We start from the raw sequence: 20,066 nt of genomic DNA, 5'->3' as shown, positions 1-20,066 counted from the left end.
AGCCCGTGTGGGCTAGCCTGAATGGACTGAGCGAACCCGTATTGACAACTCTAGCTTAGATATAAGCGGAACACCGAAAGATGGGTCAACTTTGCCGGCACTAGTGCTACATAACGTCAGATCACCTTTATATTAATAAGAAATGAGTATATGACCATTTAATTTGACTTCGGATGCAGGAGAACAAATAGGGGAACACTCAAAAAATGTACAATTCAAGCAGCACCCTTTCAAGTAAATTACATTTCCATGAATACTTACATGGTTCACCAAGAAAAATATAAATCTGCACAGCCTGGGCCGGTATGTGCAAGCCAACCAAACTGTGCAGTCCAGATAACCCGGTTTATCTGGAACCAACAAGTTCAGGGGCATACAATGAGGATCCATGAACCCCCTTCGGCTGAAAACTACGCTATTAATGCACAGTTAAAATTATTTTTTATGTATATATAGTAGATGTTGAACCCCTTCGGCTAGTTCGTGTGCTCATGTTTGAACCCCTCAATGAAAATTATGACTCTGCCACTGAACAAGCTGTCAAGCACATGAAAGTCAACACTGATTCCATCAAGCATTAGCAGTCTTCTATCTGGAAATAGAAAGCTCATTCTTATGCACGTAAACTCGTTCCAAAAACAATGAAGCAAACTGAACTTTTTAACCGTATCACCATTTGATAAGGTGATAATACAACACTATTGACCAGAATTCCTTGGCAGTTGCTGCACTGTTCGTTCTCTTAATCAAATTAATTTATTTTCAGGAAACACCTTGAACGAAATACAAGTCAAGATAGATACCAGATCTTACACACGCTCCACCAGCAGACATGCACCAAATTACCACAACTGACCTCTCTTTATGCTTCACTGACATGTTCGAAAACAGTGATAGATTTACTATCTGCTTCGGTGAAGGATTTCATCCTTTCTTTTTCAACCTTGTTAACACAAGAAAATCTATCAGAAACCTCATAAAGGCTCCTCCTAATGGGACATACTAAGTCAGATGTTAAAGTAAAATACCTGTGCTTCTAACTCAGCTATTCGTTGTAAAGATAATTGTTCCACACATGCGCGATGTTTGCGTTCTTCTTCCAGCAACTCAGTCAACTGATATCGCAGCTCAGCCATTTCTTGAGCTAAATCCTCTGCTTCTTCTTTGGCTTTTAGCTTTTCCATTCTCAGCTCTTCCTAACCATTCAATTTAATGGAGCAACAGCATTAATTAACGTTGACTTGGATGTGAATGTTTCTACGTATGTCAACTACAAATATACCTTAAGCTGATTTACAAGTGATTCATAATTCTTTATTTGACCTGCCGTTTCCCTCATCTTGTCAGTTAAGTCGACATCTGATGGCCCTACAGTAGCCAGTTTGATAAGGAGTGGACCCAAAATGTCGCCACAGCAGCTTCAACAAAGGGAATAGTGTGAGACACGACGTACAAATAGTTGGAAAGATGACTTAGCTTTACTATAATTACAGGTATTCAGCACAGAAAGATTCTTAATACAAGCATGGCCAACTACAACACAATACACAGTCACTATCCCCAACGAACTACGAAATGCATCTAACAAATGCAAAAAACATGAATGACAATTTGCTTTATCAGATGAATCATACTAAGAATTTACTCTGGAATAAGTATGGTTCTTTCACAGCATAGCAACTTGTCTCAAACATCTGGTCTTATATTAATTACTAAACAGTAAAATGCATCATCTTAAGCTAATAAGGTAATTAAATTGTAAACTAAGATCTGAGTATATGCTCACTGCATACCCAGAAGCACTGTCATCTTCTTTACGTGGGGAGCTGTCATCATTGTTCGCTAGCAAACCACGAAATAGCTTCTCCACTTTTTCAGAAAATGTTTTGGCATTCAATTCAGATGCCTGGACTTGTTCCCTAAGATTTTCATTTTCCTTTTCTAAACTTCCAATAACCTTTTCTGCATCATGGATTCGAAGTTCGAGGTCATGAATAAGCTCATTCATCATAGCACTATCTTGAGCTGTTTCATCCTGGGATTTCTTAGCTTCGAAATAATTCTGCTCCACAGCTATCAAATCAAGCTTCATACTCTCTATTTCAAATTGATGCTCTAGACCTACAGATGCTATTGACTCCTCTAGTCTCTCTATGCACAAAGCTGATCCCTCTATCTCTAACTCTTTGTTTTCCAACTGCTGCAACAAATAGAAGCGTTCAGCATTTGACATTTCCAACTCTTCCCTTAACCTTGTAACCTCTTCTTCCATATTTTCAAGGTTCGCAAGTTTCAACTGAAGGCTGCATACACACTCACTTAGAGAATCCATCTCTTCATTCCTCAAATTCAGCTGATCCTGCAGATAATCTACAACGAATATATTGGAAATGGTGAGCCTAAAATGGGCAATTCAAGTCAACAGAATAAAGTAGATAAGATTTTTACTATTGAAGGAGACTGATCTTATGGGCCAAGCTACAAAAATATAAAGGGCATGACCTATCAAAAATTACTAGTCAATAATGATTAATAAAGGTGCAAGTCTGCAAAAGATATAAAACGAAAAAAGACCATATGACTCCATAAAAAGGTGATATTGCTCCAAGGAAAATGCTAAACGTTCATATGATGGCAAAATATTTCTCCAACTTGGAGAATCGACAGTCAACTGTCATTTGAGTACTATCAGAGGCATAAGGCTTGACTTTTCTTCCTTTTATGAATCCTTCTATGGCCTGGGGCTCCGTGAACCAGGAGTCTGGGAGGAGTATAATTTAGGTAAGAAACTAAAGGGATGTCCACCAAGGAAAATAAAAAATAGTCACATACACTAACAAGAATATTTTGGAGTGATACCTATCTCTTGGGAACAGTTCTCCAGCTCGCTTTTCAGCTTCTGGGTGAGATTTTTGTCTTCTTCTCGTGCGTGAGATAATGTCTGCACATGCTGTTCTAGTTTCTGTAAAATATTTTTAATAGGAATAGTCAAATTTGCACCTTAGTCACCAAGCTTTTCAACTAGATAATAGAATGTTCAAGATTGACAATATAAGTTGTCTGTATTCATAGTGGTTATTTTCACGGTCAACTATTCATAATTAATTGTGATGACAATAAGTTGTGTTAAACATTATACCTTTATAAGACAATAGATCTCATAGTTCATACTTTATAGTTGTTTGTAGAGCCTACTCTATTCCATTCCTAGAACCAACATAAGATTGCCAACTGCCGTGCAGTAGAATTTCTGAAAAACTTTACCATCTTCTTTACATTAGTTTATGCATTACAAGAATCAACATCAGACAACTATAGCATACATAAAGATTATTAGAAGCTTTAAATAATAATATATCTGGTTACACTAGAACATATTAAACATCATGGTTAGCAAGAGTAATAGTTGAAAGTATGCCAGCTCCTCATAATTTTGATTACTAGAAACTTGATTGGAATTAGGTAGAGGATAACTACCAAAAAATACCATGAAATAATAAACTGTTAATTGACATGGGTAAGGGTAAATATTATTGGAATGCAAAACTAAATTTTGTGTGCGTGTGTGTTTGGGTGGGGGGTGGGACGGACTCTACACTCCCCAAAAGGAAACAAGGTACAAATTTGCAAAATTAGTTGGCCAACACTGAACAAACTTTTATCAATATCAAGCACGTAAAAGACATTTCAAATTATTTTAGGTAATTGTTTTGATTGCAACATTTCCTTTTCCTTCTGCAGGAATATAGTCACCATTCCCAATTCTAACTTACTTATTTTTCAAGCACAGAAACCCTTTAAAAAGAGTTTTGTCATTATGTCATGTGGTTTGCACAACCAATGTCTATCATCCAAAAATCAGATTTCTTGGTTCAAGAATATGTTGCCATAAATAAGTGATCTTCTTCTTCATTGACCACACGTGCATCTACTTCATGGTTCTCAATTTTGCTACTGGAAATCACAGCTTCATGACCAAGTTGATTACAGATCTTGCATTGTGCATCTGGTCTCTTCTAACATTTAAATGGAGGATGACCTATTTTACCACAGTACTGGCAAGGTGGGTAATTTTTTCTTGAATTATTACCCTTGCTTTGAGTCTTGTGGTTGGATGCCAAAGCTCCTTTGCTCTTGCGCCTGCAATGTATTTAACAATTCTGTCAAGGTAATCTTGAACAGGTTTTTTGTGTTTTCCAAGGTAGTAATTGTATCTTTCAGGCACAGTAACAAGAATTTTTTCAACAATTCTTGAATCTTTAAATTTTGTGTCAAGCAATCTTACCTTGTTAACAATGTTAAGAAGTCGGTCTGCGGACTTTTTGACGATCACAAATTCCTTCATCTTTTGCAATTCGAATTCCCTTATTAAATTCAACACCTTCATGCCTTGTATTCTTTCATCTCCGATATGTTCTTCCTTCAAATAATCCCAAATTTCTTTTTGCTGATCTAAAGGTCATAATTCTCGTGAAAATTGTTGGAGAAACACCATCAAACAAAGTCGCTTTTGCTTTTGATTTTCTGACCCTTTTTTCCTTTTGGCTTTTGATCTAGGCCACCGTGGGATTATCGTGCAGCGGAAGAACATAATAATCCTCCTCCACGGCCTCCCAAAGATCTAAAGCCTCAAGATAAGTTGTCATTCTTACTGCCCAAAGTTGGTAATTTTCACCATCAAAGACAGAAGGAGTTATTTGGGAAAAATTGTTTTCAGAATTCATCTCTTACAAATCCCTCAAGAAATTGGCTCTGATACCAATTGTTGGTTTTTGGCTTTGAAATTAGAAAAATAACAGAGAAAAAGTTGGAAGAAAAAAATATTGCAATTGTATTGTCAAAGGAAATTATTTTATTAATAACTTAAAAACATATATTTATAGCTAAATTTCTAACTAGACTTCAATTCAAATAAGGATAACTAATCTCTAATTAAAATAACAAGGGGATAACTAATTCCTAAGTCTAAGGAACATAGAACTCTAATAATTTAAAACTACAAATAGTTATTTACTTCTACTTTATTTCTGAGGCATATCTTCAACAGTGTCTGAGAGAAATAATCCCAGTACGTTAACTTATGTAAAGGGCAATTGAGTTGATCAGTAGTAATTCTTGAAGGTTGGATACGAATTAGTTGATTGAAAGTAGTTGTAGACTTGATTTGACTATGTGTTTATATTTGAGATGACCCCAAACGGGAAGGGGTGGATAAAGGTTCATATGAACACTTGTTATACAAATGATCTTCATTAAGCGGATGAGCCACTATTTAATTACCAGAATGGTACATAAAAAGCACTGGTCAAATGGCCACACTAATAGAGTAGACAATTAAAGCTGCTAAGCCTCTAATAGAATTTGTTACTATACAATAACAGATGATCTCGACGAGACCCGACATACATAACCTATAACTGTACTGTAAATAAGACTTGAAGAGTGCTAAAAATCTATTAGTTTTAGATGAGAGAAGAGCTCACCAACTGCTCTGTCGAATTGAAACGAGTGCCTAATATAAAAGTCTACAACCTGGTGTACCTAATCCTGTATATACAAAGATGTGGCACCCCCAAATGTAGGGACGTCAGTACATATACATGTATTGGTACGCAAAGCAGACTAAATAACAAGAAGACATATACGGATGCTTAGTGATTCAAAAAACAAAATGAGCAACTGTAATTAGTACCAAAAGTGTACATTTTATTCATCTGAGATACAAATTTATAGTACAGAAAAGCAAACATAACAGAATCAAATCGCTTGATTCTAGCATATATGACAATCAAGATGTGATCTTTTCGATCTAATTACCTAAACTATCTACAGCAAATCAGATATGATTTTATCAGATTAATTAAGATCCTACAAAATCAAATCACAAATATTCACAAATCAACACTCCCTCTCAAGTTGGCATGTAAATATTTGTCATGCCTAACTTGCTTACAAGAATTTCAAATTTTTATTTAAACAAGCCTTTTGTGAAAATATCTGCAATTTGCTGATTTGTTGGGACGAAAGGCATACACACACTTCCTTCTTCAATCTTCTCTTTTATGAAGTGCTTATCCACTTTAACATGTTTTGTCCTATCATGTTGAACTGGATTGTGAGCAATACTTATGGCCGCTTTATTGTCACAGTACAACTTCATTGGTAAACCAAACGGTTTTTTGAGTTCTTTCATCATTCCTTGAGCCAAACATTTCACAAATCCCATAGGCCATAGATCGGTATTCAGCTTCAGCACTGTTGCGGGCTATAACATTCTGCTTTTTACTCCTCCATGTCACAAGATTTCCCTAGATAAATGTACAAGATAAATGTACAATATCCAGATGTAGACCTCCTGTCAGTAGTAGAACCTGCCCAGTCTGCATCTGTAAAGCTTTCAATGCCCCTATGTGGACTTTTTCTGAAAAACAATCCTTTCCCAAAGAACTTTTAAGATATCTTAGGATCCTATAAACCGCTTCTTGGTGCTCTTCCTTTGGAGAGTGCATAAACTGACTGACTAAGCTTACAGAAAAAGCTATATCAGGTCAAGTATGTGACAAGTAGATCAACTTCCCCAGTAGTCTTTGATATTGAGTGTGGTCAACTGAATTTCCTTCTTTATTTTCGAATTTTATATTCAAATCAATAGGTGTTTCAGCTGGACAACAACCACTCATTCCCATCTCTTAGAAGATCTAGTACATATTTCCTTTGTGAAACCATAATGCCTTCTTTTGATCTCGCTACTTCCATGCCAAGAAAATATTTCAACTAGCCCAGATCTTTAATCTCAAACTCCGAGTCCAACTGTTTCTTTAAATTCTCCATTTTGGACAAGTCATCTCCTGTAAGTATAATATCATCAACATACACTATCAGAATAGTTGTCGTTCCCTCAAGAGAATATCGAATAAACATGGTATGATCTGCTTGCCCTTAAGTGTACCCTTGTTTTTTCACAAACTGAGTAAACCTCTCAAACCAAGCTCTTGGATATTGTTTTGAGCCCGTAGAGAGATTTCTTTAGCTTGCACACTCTAGTTTTATACCTTTCTTCAAAACCGGGAGGAGGGTCCATGTAGACTTCTTCGTCGAGTTTTCCATTCAAGAATGCATTCTTCACGTCTAGTTGTCGGAGGGGCCAATCAAGGTTGGTTGCAATGGTCAGAAGAATCCTTATTGAATTCAATTTGGCAACTGGAGCAAATGTCTCAAGATAGTCAATCTCGTAAGTCTGAGTGAATCTTTTTGCTACCAAACGCACCTTATACCTCTCTAGGGACCCATCTGATTTAAATTTGATGGTGAACATCCACTTGCAGCCCACTGGTTTCTTTCCACGAGGTAGTTCCACCATTTTCCTGGTTTCATTTCTCTCCAGAGCGTTCATCTCCTCAAAAATTGCCTCCATCCACTCGGGAACGTTCAAAGCATCCTGCACATTTCTCGGTATCTCCATTCCAAATAATTGAGAAAGAAAAGTTATATAGGAAGGGGATAAGTTTCCATATGACACAAAATTTGACATGGGATAGTTGGTGACTTTTCTTACCCCTTTACATTTGGCAATTGGAAGATCAAGGTCTAAACTAACAAGAGGTAAATCAGAGTTAGGTTCTGGAGCATTACCTTGTGTATCAGTAAGATCTTGCGGGGCGGACATTTGGTTCTAATGAGAGTCCTTGATATCTTTTTCTTAATTCCGGTTTCTTCTCATGTAAACTTGTAATTCCTTTGTTTGTTCCCTGTTTTTGTCATTAATTGTATCATGAAAATGCTCTATTGCCTCAGTATCCTTATTTTCATTATTTAAGTTAGGATCTCTTACCTTATCTAGGTTATTATTACTAAAAAAACTATTTCCTGTATCTATCATAAAACTTGGATCCTTTCATTCCTCACATGTGAGGTCGAGGTCAATAAGATCGTTATCATCCATCGAATCTTCACTATGTTTCTCCCCCTAAAGATGAGCTTCAAAAAACAGTTGTGATTCAAAAAAGGTGACATCCATTGTGACAATAACCTTTCTAGTAATTGGGTCATAACATTTGTAACCCTTTTGACTAGGGGCATAGCCAACAAAAACACATTTTTTGCACGTGGATCAAGTTTACTCCTATTATGATCATGAAAATGAACAATTACACTACACCCAAAAACTCTCAAAGACAGATCAGTCGTCAATCTAAAAGTAGGGAAGTATGTCTTGAACATATGGAAAGGGGTTTTAAAACTTAGAGCACGGGAAGGCATCCTATTAATAAGATAGGTGGATGTCAGAAAAGCTTCTCCCAAAGAAATTTAGGGACTCCACTTGTGAACATTAAGGCTCTAGTTACTTCCATAAGGTGCCTATTTTTTCTCTCCGCTAATCCATTTTGTTGGGGTGTATCCGGACATGAACTTTGGTGCACTATTCCCTTAGAAGTAAAAAATTGCTTAGGTGGTCATTAAAAATCTCTCTCCCATTATCACTCAGAAATATTTGAATCTTCTCATGAAATTTTGTCTCAACCATAACATAAAAAGCCTCAAATATATGTTTTACTTCCCCCTTGTCTTTCAATAGGTACACCCAAGTTAGTCTAGTGTGATCACCTATGAAACATGCAACCCACTTTTTTCCATTTGCGGTTGCTATCCTAGAAGGTCCCCAAATATCACTATGGATTAACTTAAAGGGTTTTGTGGCATGGCAACTTTGGGATGAAAAAAATGAACGGTTGTGTTTAGCCATTTCAAAATTCACATTGAAAAAAGGATGTAGTTTTTTTCATAAATAATTGTGGTAATAAGAGGTTCAAATAATGAAAACTAGGATGACCAAGGCGATAGTGTCATAACATGACTTTATTATCAACTAGAATAGAGTTACTAAAATTTACTCAATTGCCACCATCTTTAAGAAAATAGAGACCTTCAGACTCTCTAGCATTGCCAATCATCCTCCCCGAGACCTTATCCTAAAATACACATGAAATATCGTCAAAGATAGCACGACAATTAAGGTTTTGAGTCAACTTGCTGATGGACAAAAGATAATGAGACAATTTTGGAACATGAAGGACATCAAAAAGAGTCATGAAAGGGGTTAGCTTGACTATCCCTTTCCCAGCAATTGTTGAGAAGAAACCATCAGTAACTTTGACTTTTTTATTTCCTGCTAAAGGAGTATATAAGTCGAGAAAAAATGGGAGTTCCATGTCATGTGATCACTAGCCCCTGAATCTATGATCCAAGAGCTTATACTAGTAGAATCTATACTCAAAGAAACACATGGCACATTACCTGTTTGGGTAAAAGAACAAATGGGAGTAGAAGGACTAGGTTTACTGGATTGGAGTTGAGATTGAAGAAGTTTGTGCAGTAGCTCTAGCTGTTTCTTGGTGAATGGTGGCATTTATGAAGAAGATTTCAACCCCAGTTCTTCGCTGGTACACTGAAATGCTTGATTGCCATGGTTTTCTGCCCTTTTTTTGTTCCAGATGGGCGGTTTTCCATGGATCTTCCAGCAAGTCTCACGAGTGTGCTAGTATTTTTTGCAAAAATCACACCATAGCTTTTTTTCTTATCATTCTCATCTTTCGCAGCAACTAAAGCAGATGACTATATTTTTTGATTCTAGATTGAAATTTTTTTTAGCACAACATTCCTCCTTGTTTCTTCACGCCTAATTTCAAAAAATGTTTCCCTCAAAGTGGGCAGCGGATTTTTTTCAAGAAGTCGTGAACGAAGTTCGTCAAAATCTTGATTCAACCCTGCTAAAAATGGATATACCGTTTCACTTTATTCCTTTTTTATTGTTTTTACGCTATACTTCGAACATTCTCATTCATCATTATAGCACTGATCTAGTTCTTGCCACTAGGAAACCGTCTCATTATAGAAAAGAGTAACACCGCTCTCTCCCTGTCTCACTTTCCACAGTTTAATTTTTAATTCAAAAATCTGAAAGGCATTTTCTACATCAAAATAACTTTCTCTAACCGCCTCCCAGACATCCTTAGCAGTGGGAAGAAATAAATATGGTTTACCTATGGTAGGTTCCATGGAGTTTAGTAGCCAAGCAATTACCATCGAGTTTTCTGAGCTCTGGGCACTCATTTTCGGGTCTCCGGGTTCAGGCTTTCTCGTTTCTCTAGTCAAATGCCAAAGTTTTCCTCGACCATCAATTGCCAAATGGATAAATTGCGCCCATTCCAAATAATTCTTTCCATTCAGCTTGTGAGAAGTAAGCTGAAAGGAAAAATGAGAAGAATCGCTGCCTTGGTTCATTGTTGTCTCGGTCGGGACTTTGTTAACAGAACTCTCGGCTTCTGTTAATGCTGGTGGGTGACGTAGCCCAGTAAATGTTGTTTTAGTCATCAGCAACACAAGAATAAAGCTGCTCTGATACAAGTAAGATTGGTACCAAAAGTGTACGTTTTATTCAATTAAGAGCTACAAATTTATAGTATATGAAAGCAAACATAACAAAATCAAATTGCTTGATTCTAGCATATATGACAATCAAGATGTGATCTTTTTGATCTAACTACCTAAACAATCTATAACAAATCAGAAATGATTTTTTCAGATCAATTAAGATCCTACAAAATCAAATCTTAAATATTCACAAATCAACAACTGATTGATGGAAGTCTAAAATAAAGTACAAACACACAATATAAAACTATAACCTGTGCATTTTCCCAATTAACTTACCACATGCCTTATGAGTAATTCATCATTATGAAACGGCTAGTAATTTTCCTAGGTGATGTCATATGCGCACTTTTCATACATATAATCATATGATGGCCTACTAAAGACGATCTAGGTCAAGTTCATGGCATGTGTTGCCAAATACTCATGACTATGATTTTATACATATAATTGTCGCAGTCTGATACAATGTAAGCACCTCGAGGCTCACTGAGGGTCTGTCCACCGAGCATATGTGCCATAGATTGGCTCGAGTCCGAGGAATTAGTTCATGACATCCAGCAGACTCTAAATGCAAATGATGCCACAAAGGTGGGTACGCCCCAATGTTCACGCTGACTATAATGGCCTGGTCACAATTTTGTACACAGAATTACATTGCGCATGTGTGCCAAGTAAAACCTAATACCCTCCCTCAATAACGGCAAACTTTTATCATATAATGCCTTATAGGCCTATACAAGTACATTACGATAAATACTACTTAAGTATTCAAGTTTCCATATTCAACTAACTTCTTTGATAGTATCGAGCTATCCTCATATGACTATATCGTTATGTGATTCAATATACTAGTGTTACTCTAGTATGGCCATTTATTCTAATATACAGCATGTAATATTTAAATCATATGAATTCTAAGAATTTCTAATGAACATGAATACAATCTATATAAATCTATAGAAACTTGACTCAACAAAAGTAATATGAATACTACGACTCCAATAAATAAACGCATGAAAGGTGGAGACAAGTAATTTCAAATGGAGGGATGTGGATACTGTAGCCATAAATCCCAACCTATGTTGCTCTGGCTCGTCAAAAATATTAATGGGTGTGTGTCGGATTCACCAAAATTAGTGTATTTTTGAAGAATCTGACACGGGTGCTGCATCAAAAATAAAGAGTCTGCACAACTTAGATCCCAACAACTCCACTTTTATCGCAATTTCATCCTTTCCCCTTCTCACGAACCCTAATTCATCAATACCCATCTCAAGAGCTAGTAAAAATTAAAATTAAATATTCCAAATGCTTATCAATAATCATATCCGAGAGTGGGACGAAGAATTTACCCCTTGGAGTTCAAACACAAGCTTTAAACTTTGAAATCAATTTTTAAAAATTGATTAAGGCTGTCGTTTTCGGCACACCGAAGAATTAAAATTTTATTAATTAATTTTTTAAAAATTATCTATATTACATTTAACATTGTTGATTAGTTATGCTTGGATAAGTTATGTTGAGATAAGTTATGATAGGATTAGTTATGCTAGGATTATTGCTTATTGAATGTTTGATTTGTCATATTTACCCCTTGTAACAAAATTATGCTTGCTTAATCTTCCACACCATCATGAACAAAATACTCTCTTTTATTTTCACATTAATTGGAGCTTGAAATTAACAAGAAGAGTTGGCGTTGCAGCTGTGTCTTCGAGCAAGAGACCAAAATGCAAGATCTTCGTGATAAGGACCAAACTACTTCATGTATATCCATGTGTAAATGACCCTTGGACAGCCAATTGATTGCTGCCACCACTAAATAAATGTACAACAACATTTACTTTACAACAATATACAAGGTTTTCCCTTTTCCCAATATTTAATTATTTAGCTATGTCCCTTCTCATTTTAAACCATTAACTGCATTACTTTGGGGCTCATGACCAATTTTATTGATATTCCCCCTTCTTGGACTTACTAATAACACTTGTATAATGTTAAAATCAAATACAAATGTTGTCATACTAGTAATCAAATCCCAAAAATGTGATCACCATCTCACCATTTTCATATCTAACTGGTTGTATAAAAAAAAAAAAATCATATCCCAATCATATTGAATAGTTTCAACTTGCCTTGACTCGAGGGCTCTCCTTAGACTTCATATCCCTTCCCTTACACCTCGTACACTCATTATCATGCTCAAATGATAACACATTGGTTTGTAGCTCCATTTAACACACCAAATTATATCCACAACCATACTAACGATTTCATGTGCCAAACTTGATTCTAAAAATTTTCCGAGTTGTTACATTCTCCCCCACTTACGATCATTCTCCCTCGAATGATGCATGCTGCTTATTTTAGGCTCGGTAGTTATCCAAGAAGTCCATGCGATCACCTGATTAATAATTTCAACTTCACTTTATCCATCACAAGGCTTTGAGATTGACTAACTTTCAAGATTTTCAAAAAATTCAATAGAGTTTCCGCTGTAACTAGGCCTATGGATAACCTGCCAGCTAGCCAGATTACATATACACGTTCTTCATAGAGCGTCACAGAGAAAACAATACTCAACAGATAACAAAACGAGGCTCTGATTGGCCATATATAAAAGTTATAGCAAGTACTGTAGCTTACCATATATTCAACATCTGGAAGCTGCATCTATGTAAAACTCTAAAACCATAGGCACAAATCAAGAATCTAAATGCACCATGTAGGAATCAAATAACAACTAAACGAATGGGTTATGGGCTATCTTCACTTAGGCTCAACTTTCGTTCTTGCACAATCATGTGACGCTTTTCATATGTGATACTGTAAAAGCATCAGTCAACACTATGAAGTTCTCGACCTATTAGTAACACGTATGTTATTTCTAAGGGGTATTGATGACTCGTGTCCTTCAACTATCCTCTGTACAACTAAATAAGTCACCCTATTTGCTCTCTGCCTAGGGGTAAACTTAGCCTTACCTCCTTACCTCTTTACTTTAAGCAGGCATACTATCATAAATAAACTATAATATGTAGGCATAAGCACGAAAAGGCATGTAATCATGTAATCATGAGTGACGCGTTAAAAGCAAATCTATAACATGTAAGTGTAATAGTCGTGCAACATTTAAACTTGAGAAGGACATATAATGTGTAACCTATGTGTGGGTAAGCTACAATAACCTATGGAAGATGAACGCATAAACTATAATATAACACATGAAAAGATGGACTATAAAACACATAACATGTATATAGATAAATTATGGCACGACATCTATCAAATAATCATATGAGCAAGTAGACTAATAAAATATTGAATACATAGACCATTCATCACGAGATACATATAGCATATAAGCAGATTAATTGTGACATGAAAGCATGTGAACTATAAAAATACCTAATGCACGGGCTCTAAAACTGTAAAAATACATAGCAGGTAAGTGAGAAAATTTTGTTACACACATGAACGAGTAAATTCGCATTAGCACTAAAATCTAGCACCCTAGTGGCTACCATATGAAGATAGAATAGGCTAAGAAAAACTTTCCACCATTTTCTCAAAAAAAAAATAAAAGGAAAGTAAAACTATGAAACCAGCGAAAACAAAAAGAGGCTTTCGTCAACATGAAATCCATTTTTAGCAAGACAAAAATTTAAGGGCATGCATCAAATACAACTATGTCCCTGTTTTAGCTTTTAACTTCTAAACTGTTGATGTCCTAACAAGCTGAAAATTAAACAAATGTGTTTTTCTTTGGGTTCATTATTGGAGTCTATATCTATGGTCCTGAAAAGAAGAAAGGATCGGTAAGTATAACTTGGCAACTACATTATAACAGTTTTCAAAGTGGAAAAAAAGATCATAAACCATTGTTTTGCTTTCGCTCATTAAATTTCACTCTTTGATACTCATTATGAACATATGTTGAACACATTATCTACCAATCAACTAAATTAAAATCCGCTTGGATCAAATAAATCCTTTAAGCAAGTAAACATATATTATTCAAGCAAACAGACTTTAAACATCTCAAAATAGGAAAGCAGCAAGACATATAATACTTAAATGACTACACAATGAATAGGATGGCATATAAATAAACAATCCATAAAGCCTATAATCTATAGAAAATAATTTTTGCTGCATATAAACAGGTAACGGAGTGAATTATGACATGGCAATTATCACATAATCAAATAAACAAGTAATCTATTTAAGTACTTAATTCTTAGATCTTAAAGGAAACAATTAGCATATAATAATTTGTTTATGACGTATGAGCTTATGAACTATAACCTCTAAATAAATATCACTACAACATATAAACATTTAAACATATGTCATATGAGCGGTTTAATTTTGACATTCTAATAATAGATCTTTCAAAACACATAATATTTAAAAAAATAAGCTATAGGACATGTAACGCAGAAATGAGTGACCTATGATTTATAACATGTAAATAAACAACCCATAACATATTTATAAAAAAAAAAAAAGATTCTCTAATATGTATCTACGCAGTATTTCAGCCCGGTGCACTAATACTCCCGTTATGCGCAGGGTCCGAGAAGGTCCCCAACACAAGGTGCATTGTACGCAGCCTTACCATGCAGTCCTGCCAGAAGTTGTTTCCAAGGCTTGAACCCGTGACCTCCTAGTCACATGACAGCAACTTTACCAGTTACTCGACACGTGATCAAATATTTCATGAAGCAATTGTGTAGACAATTAATTTGTAAAACACACAATCGCGTAAATCGACACATGCCACAAAAGTATCTTCCAATAAAACATGTGACATACATAGATTCATATAATATATAGCCTATAAGCAAATGATCTAGGATATAAAAAAAACTTATAAATAAATAGTTCGAATCACATCTAACATATGGATCAATATTTCATGAAACATATAGCATGTAAGTACTCTCTTTATAAAACACGTAACACATAAACAAATGATTTATATAGCATGTAATTTATGAACAAATGGTATAGAATATGCATATCATATAAACAATGATTCATGTAACATATAACCTATAAATTAAGGATTTATGATGCAAATAGCACATAAATAAATAATCCATAAAGCACATATCAGCATGAAAATAAGTAACATGTTCACAATTAGGCTATAAGATATGTAACACGTATAATTCTAAAAGCAAATAAGCTATAATATTTACATATATGGATTTATGCTAACATAATCCTAAGGGTATCTGGAACTCAACATCGATACCAGCACCAATTCTCATAATATGACACCACTAGCCATTGAAGTTGTATAACTATCTCTATAATTTTCTCTAATCCTCATAAGAGTCGTACCCTTACCAGGAACTTTATTCTACACATTTATTTAGTCTAGGTTATTCAGATAATATTCTATTATACCTCAGATTTAACAACCGCCTTCATATAAGCAAATCACCCGTACAATGTCTTATGCTACTCCGGGTACTCTAATATATCTAAACTTATGCCTAATTCCTTAATATCCTTTAATCCTAACCTTAGGTCACATACCAATCCCCTTCATAGCACTAACACAAGTCAAAATAGGGCATCTGTCTCTAGATATTCTTATAAAAAATTAATACACTCATCCCCGATCTTGCTTGCATCGAAGGATTTACACGTCATATCCTAATTTGGGTACTCCAATGCATAAAGTTTATAGAAATCCTTTATGTACTTACCTGGAAACAATATCTAATAAATAATCAACGCCTCGTTAGTCAACAAGGGACATCTCTGGTTGACACTGGTGTGGAACCTTTTTCGTATCACTCCAGGCTGCTATCATCTTCTCAACTTGCCAGGAGTCGTTTCGATCACCAATTCTTAACTTATACATTACCTTGAAGTTTCATCACAAAAGTAGTACTAAACATCCTCCATAGGCTTAAATCCTATAAGCATGGGAGGGAACTTAAAAGAAATCTTTCAGACATAGAAGTTGACAGCATTTTTCAACAAAAATTGCATCAGAAGGTGCCATTTCTGATTCTGTAGATGAATAATCCTTAACCGAGTTCTTTGACTAATCTCCTCCTTAAGAACTGCATAAATAAATCTGATGGTAACACCTTCCTTTTGTAGAACATTTAGGGATCTAAAGGATCAGACTCACCGGGCCATCTTAAGCCCACCTATGAGATCGATGTGATTAGCTGAAGGATGCCTAATTGGCAAAATTAAAGTTTGGTTTTTGGCCTTGTCTGAGGTTGCCATTAAAAGGCAGCACCTATATCATGATTCAGCAGAGTGTGGATAAGAAGGAACTTCTAATTTCTAAAGACTTAGCTCTGTCACATGATACAAGCCAAATGGCCATCTATGCTTTTGAAAACATCATTGGGGAGGCCTCTGTATAAAGACTCAAGACTTGGTCACCTCGAGGACACAAGAACATGCATGGAGGACCCGTTTTGAGCACGACATAACGCAAACCCGTATGTGGAAGATTGCGTGGGGGCTTACCTTTGATGCCAACTCGAGTCCACAAGTGTTGAAGCATGACCTCTTAGTTTTGGAGCATTGAAGAAGCACCCTTCATTAATGGTATTTTGGGGATTACACTTACTGGAAAGACACTCCATGACCACCCCTTTCATTAAGGGTATTTTGGCTATTTTTCTAATAAGCTAGCGTATAAATAGTCTTCTATTAGATCATTTGCTCTTTAGTTGATTATGGATATTTTAGAGCCATTGAAAGACTTTTTCTTCTCTCTTTGAGAGTGTAGTGTAGGGCTTAGAAAAGCCATTATTGATCTTTGCTTAGAAACGGTGGTTGTAAGGCAGAGTTGATTCCCTTAGCGGTCAACGTAAGAGTTTAGTGTTGTTATTGCGGGTCTTAGGGGTCTTATCGTTTGATACACGATTTGGTTCCTTTTTCTTGTAATCTCGTATGTCAAGCTATCTACAACAACAACAACAAACCCAGTATATTCCCACATAGTGAGGTCTAGGGAGTGTAAGATGTACGCAGTCCATACCTCTACCTCTAAAGAAGTAGAAAGGCTGTTTCCGATAGACCCCTGGCTCGAGACACAGAATACTACACAAATTCATAGTAAAGCATGCAACAAGATGGCATAACATAAGATAAATCCAAGATTGAAAAGGGTGATAGATAGGTTGGTTAACAAGAACCAAATGGCTTTCATAAAAGGGAGGCAAATTATGGATGCTGCTGTGTGTGTGGATTCTAGAATGAAAGGAGGAGATGCGCCTCGAGTCGTGTAAATTGGACAGTGAAAAGGCCTTTGGCCATGTTAACTGGAAATTCCTGCTGAACATACTCGGACAAATGGATTATAGTAAAAAATGGTCGGGGTGGCTAAGATATTGCATCAGTACTATCAGGTATTCTATTCTAGTGAATGGTGAACCAATTGGATCTTTCACATGTGGGAGGGGGGTCTTAGACAGGGAGATCTTCCATCTCCATTACTTTTTGTTTTGGCTATGGAAGGTTTAGATAGTATGATGAGGAGAACAATTCTAAACAACTGGATTAGAGGCTTTCAGATAGGAGGTGCTATAGTGCAAACCAAGGAAATATGTCATCTACTTTACGCCGATGACACTTTTTTTTTTGTGAACCTATTGAGGAACAGATAAATTACATCAGATTGCTACAATTGTTTTGAAACCTTTGTTCCCAATCAAGAAGGTACTCAACAACTAGGGTTTCGGAGACATACTTGGTTGTAATGTGGATCATTTGCCTACAGTTCACTTGGGCATGGCACTTGGTTATAAACATAAGATGCAGTTATATGGGATGGCATAATAGAGAAGGCAGAAAAGAGATTGACAAGATGGAAGACTCAACATTTGTCATTAGGAGGAAGACTCACTCGTTTTAGACGCTCTTCCTACTTATGTAATGTCTCTATTCCCTATACTGCAAAAGGTTGTGAAGAAACTGGACAAGCTCAGAAGGGATTTTCTTTGACATAGATGCAAGGAGAAAAAAGGATATAAGCTGGTGATATGGGAAGTAACAATGAACAATAGGTACTTGGGAGGATTAGGCATCAAAAACTAAAGAGACAGAACGATACCCTCCAGATGAAATGGCTTTGGAGATATGGTGAAGAAGACCAGGCTCTAAGGATGGAGATCGTCAAAGTTAAATATGGCGAGAACAGCCCATGGTGGAGCAATCTAGTTCTATGCCCTATGGAAGTGGGGCATGGAGAACAATCTGAGACCTTTGGAAAAATATAGAAGAGAGAACATGGCTATAAACGTGGAGATGGGAGAAAAACCAAGTTTTGGGAAGGGGAGATACTTGGAACAGTCAGAACCCTCTTAAGGATACCTTTCCGACCTATTCAGCATATGCAACAACCCTGAAGCAACTGTCAAAGAATGCTGGACTGATCATGGATGGGATCTTTCTTTAGAAGATTATTGAATGATTGGGAGGTGGACAGGGTGGCCAACATGTTTCTTCTACTAGAGGACTTCCCAGGCACTACCTCAAATTCAGATTCTATGAGATGGAAGCACAAAAATGATGGAAAATTCTCTGCTAAGAGGGCTTACGAGAAAAGAAATGAACAGCTAAACAGAAGACAAGTTTTGTGGAACACTGTCTGGAAAAACATAGCTCCAACTAAAGCAAATGGTTTACTTGGTTGGTACTTGGTAGTAAGAAAAGCTTGCCTAATACATGAGGTTTTGAAGAGAAAGGGGCAGATTATAGTTTCCAGATGCCAACTTTGTGGTGAAACAGAAGAGACAAATAGTCCCCTCTTTTTGCATTGTAAATTTACTGCACAGTTATGGGCCTTATTTTTTAACCTCACAGACACGAAATGGACCATGCCCGAGCATACTGCAGATCTGCTGAGTTGCTGGATTAGAAGAGGAGGGGGCAAGATCCACAGGAGATGGTAGAAAATCATCCCAAACTGCATATGGTGGAACGTATGGAAAGAGAGAAGTAGCAAAAGTTTTGAAGATAGGTCCAATTCTATTCATAAAGTTAACTGAAATTGTATTGAATCCTTTTATTATTGGCGTAAAAAGATAGAAATAGATGAATTAGAACCAGTAGATTTTTAGGATCTCTCCTACTTCCTGTTTGCACCCTTTTGAAGGACTCAAGCATATCCTTAATGCTGAGGAATACAACATTACCAGTTTCAAAGAAAAAAGTAAAATCCAAGTGTAATGTCTTCGTATGTAAATCAAATTCCAATTCTCCTCCAAAGATTTATCAAAAAAATGTAGAGTGGCATTAATTTGATACTGTTTTGGATCTTATTCTTTGACTTGTGTTTGTAGGATTCTTTTTGACAAGCAAATAGGAATTTTATCAAATGAAAAGCACTACGCCAGTGCCTGTGGTATAAGATATGTAACTATGCGGCATGCTGAGATTTCTGTGCCCGAGCAAATTAACATAGACAACAATTTTCTAGCTATCCAACAATATTCTACCTAAAAGCACAGTCAGCAAAGGCTTTTTTTGTGTATCAGAAAGACCCAAGGTTATTGCCTTTGCAAACAGATAAGAGAACTTTAACAAAAAAGGAAGAGAATTTTTACCATCGAGGAGCAACATTTTGGTGTCAAAATGAGAGG

General features: G+C 36.1%; 1 protein-coding gene across 20 annotated transcripts in view; it reads right to left on the bottom strand.

Annotated features, from left to right (window-relative positions):
- Positions 1-209: 209 nt before the first annotated feature.
- Positions 210-20,066, bottom strand: part of LOC107850336 (rho-associated protein kinase 1) — a 39,653-nt gene continuing 19,796 nt past the window's right edge. For 12 of the 20 annotated variants that reach the window (XM_016694776.2, XM_047400448.1, XM_016694774.2 and 9 more), the window contains 5 exons: positions 2,860-2,962; positions 1,794-2,370; positions 1,283-1,418; positions 1,029-1,196; positions 210-943 (listed from right to left, as the gene is read on the bottom strand). In XM_016694776.2, the coding sequence (XP_016550262.1) occupies positions 863-943; positions 1,029-1,196; positions 1,283-1,418; positions 1,794-2,370; positions 2,860-2,962 (1,065 nt within the window). In that variant the 3' untranslated portion in view covers positions 210-862. Of the gene's footprint in view, positions 944-1,028; positions 1,197-1,282; positions 1,419-1,793; positions 2,371-2,859; positions 2,963-3,139; positions 3,265-3,773; positions 4,084-5,483; positions 10,019-15,058; positions 15,107-20,066 lie in introns of those variants that run through there. The other 8 variants (XM_047400454.1, XM_047400453.1, XR_001668549.2 and 5 more) reach the window with 7 other exon arrangements.

The sequence above is a fragment of the Capsicum annuum genome, chromosome 12 (genome assembly GCF_002878395.1).
Source record: "Capsicum annuum cultivar UCD-10X-F1 chromosome 12, UCD10Xv1.1, whole genome shotgun sequence".
NCBI lineage: Eukaryota > Viridiplantae > Streptophyta > Magnoliopsida > Solanales > Solanaceae > Capsicum > Capsicum annuum.
The sequence above is the reverse complement of the archived record's forward strand: the minus strand, read 5'-3'. Positions and strand labels throughout refer to the sequence as shown.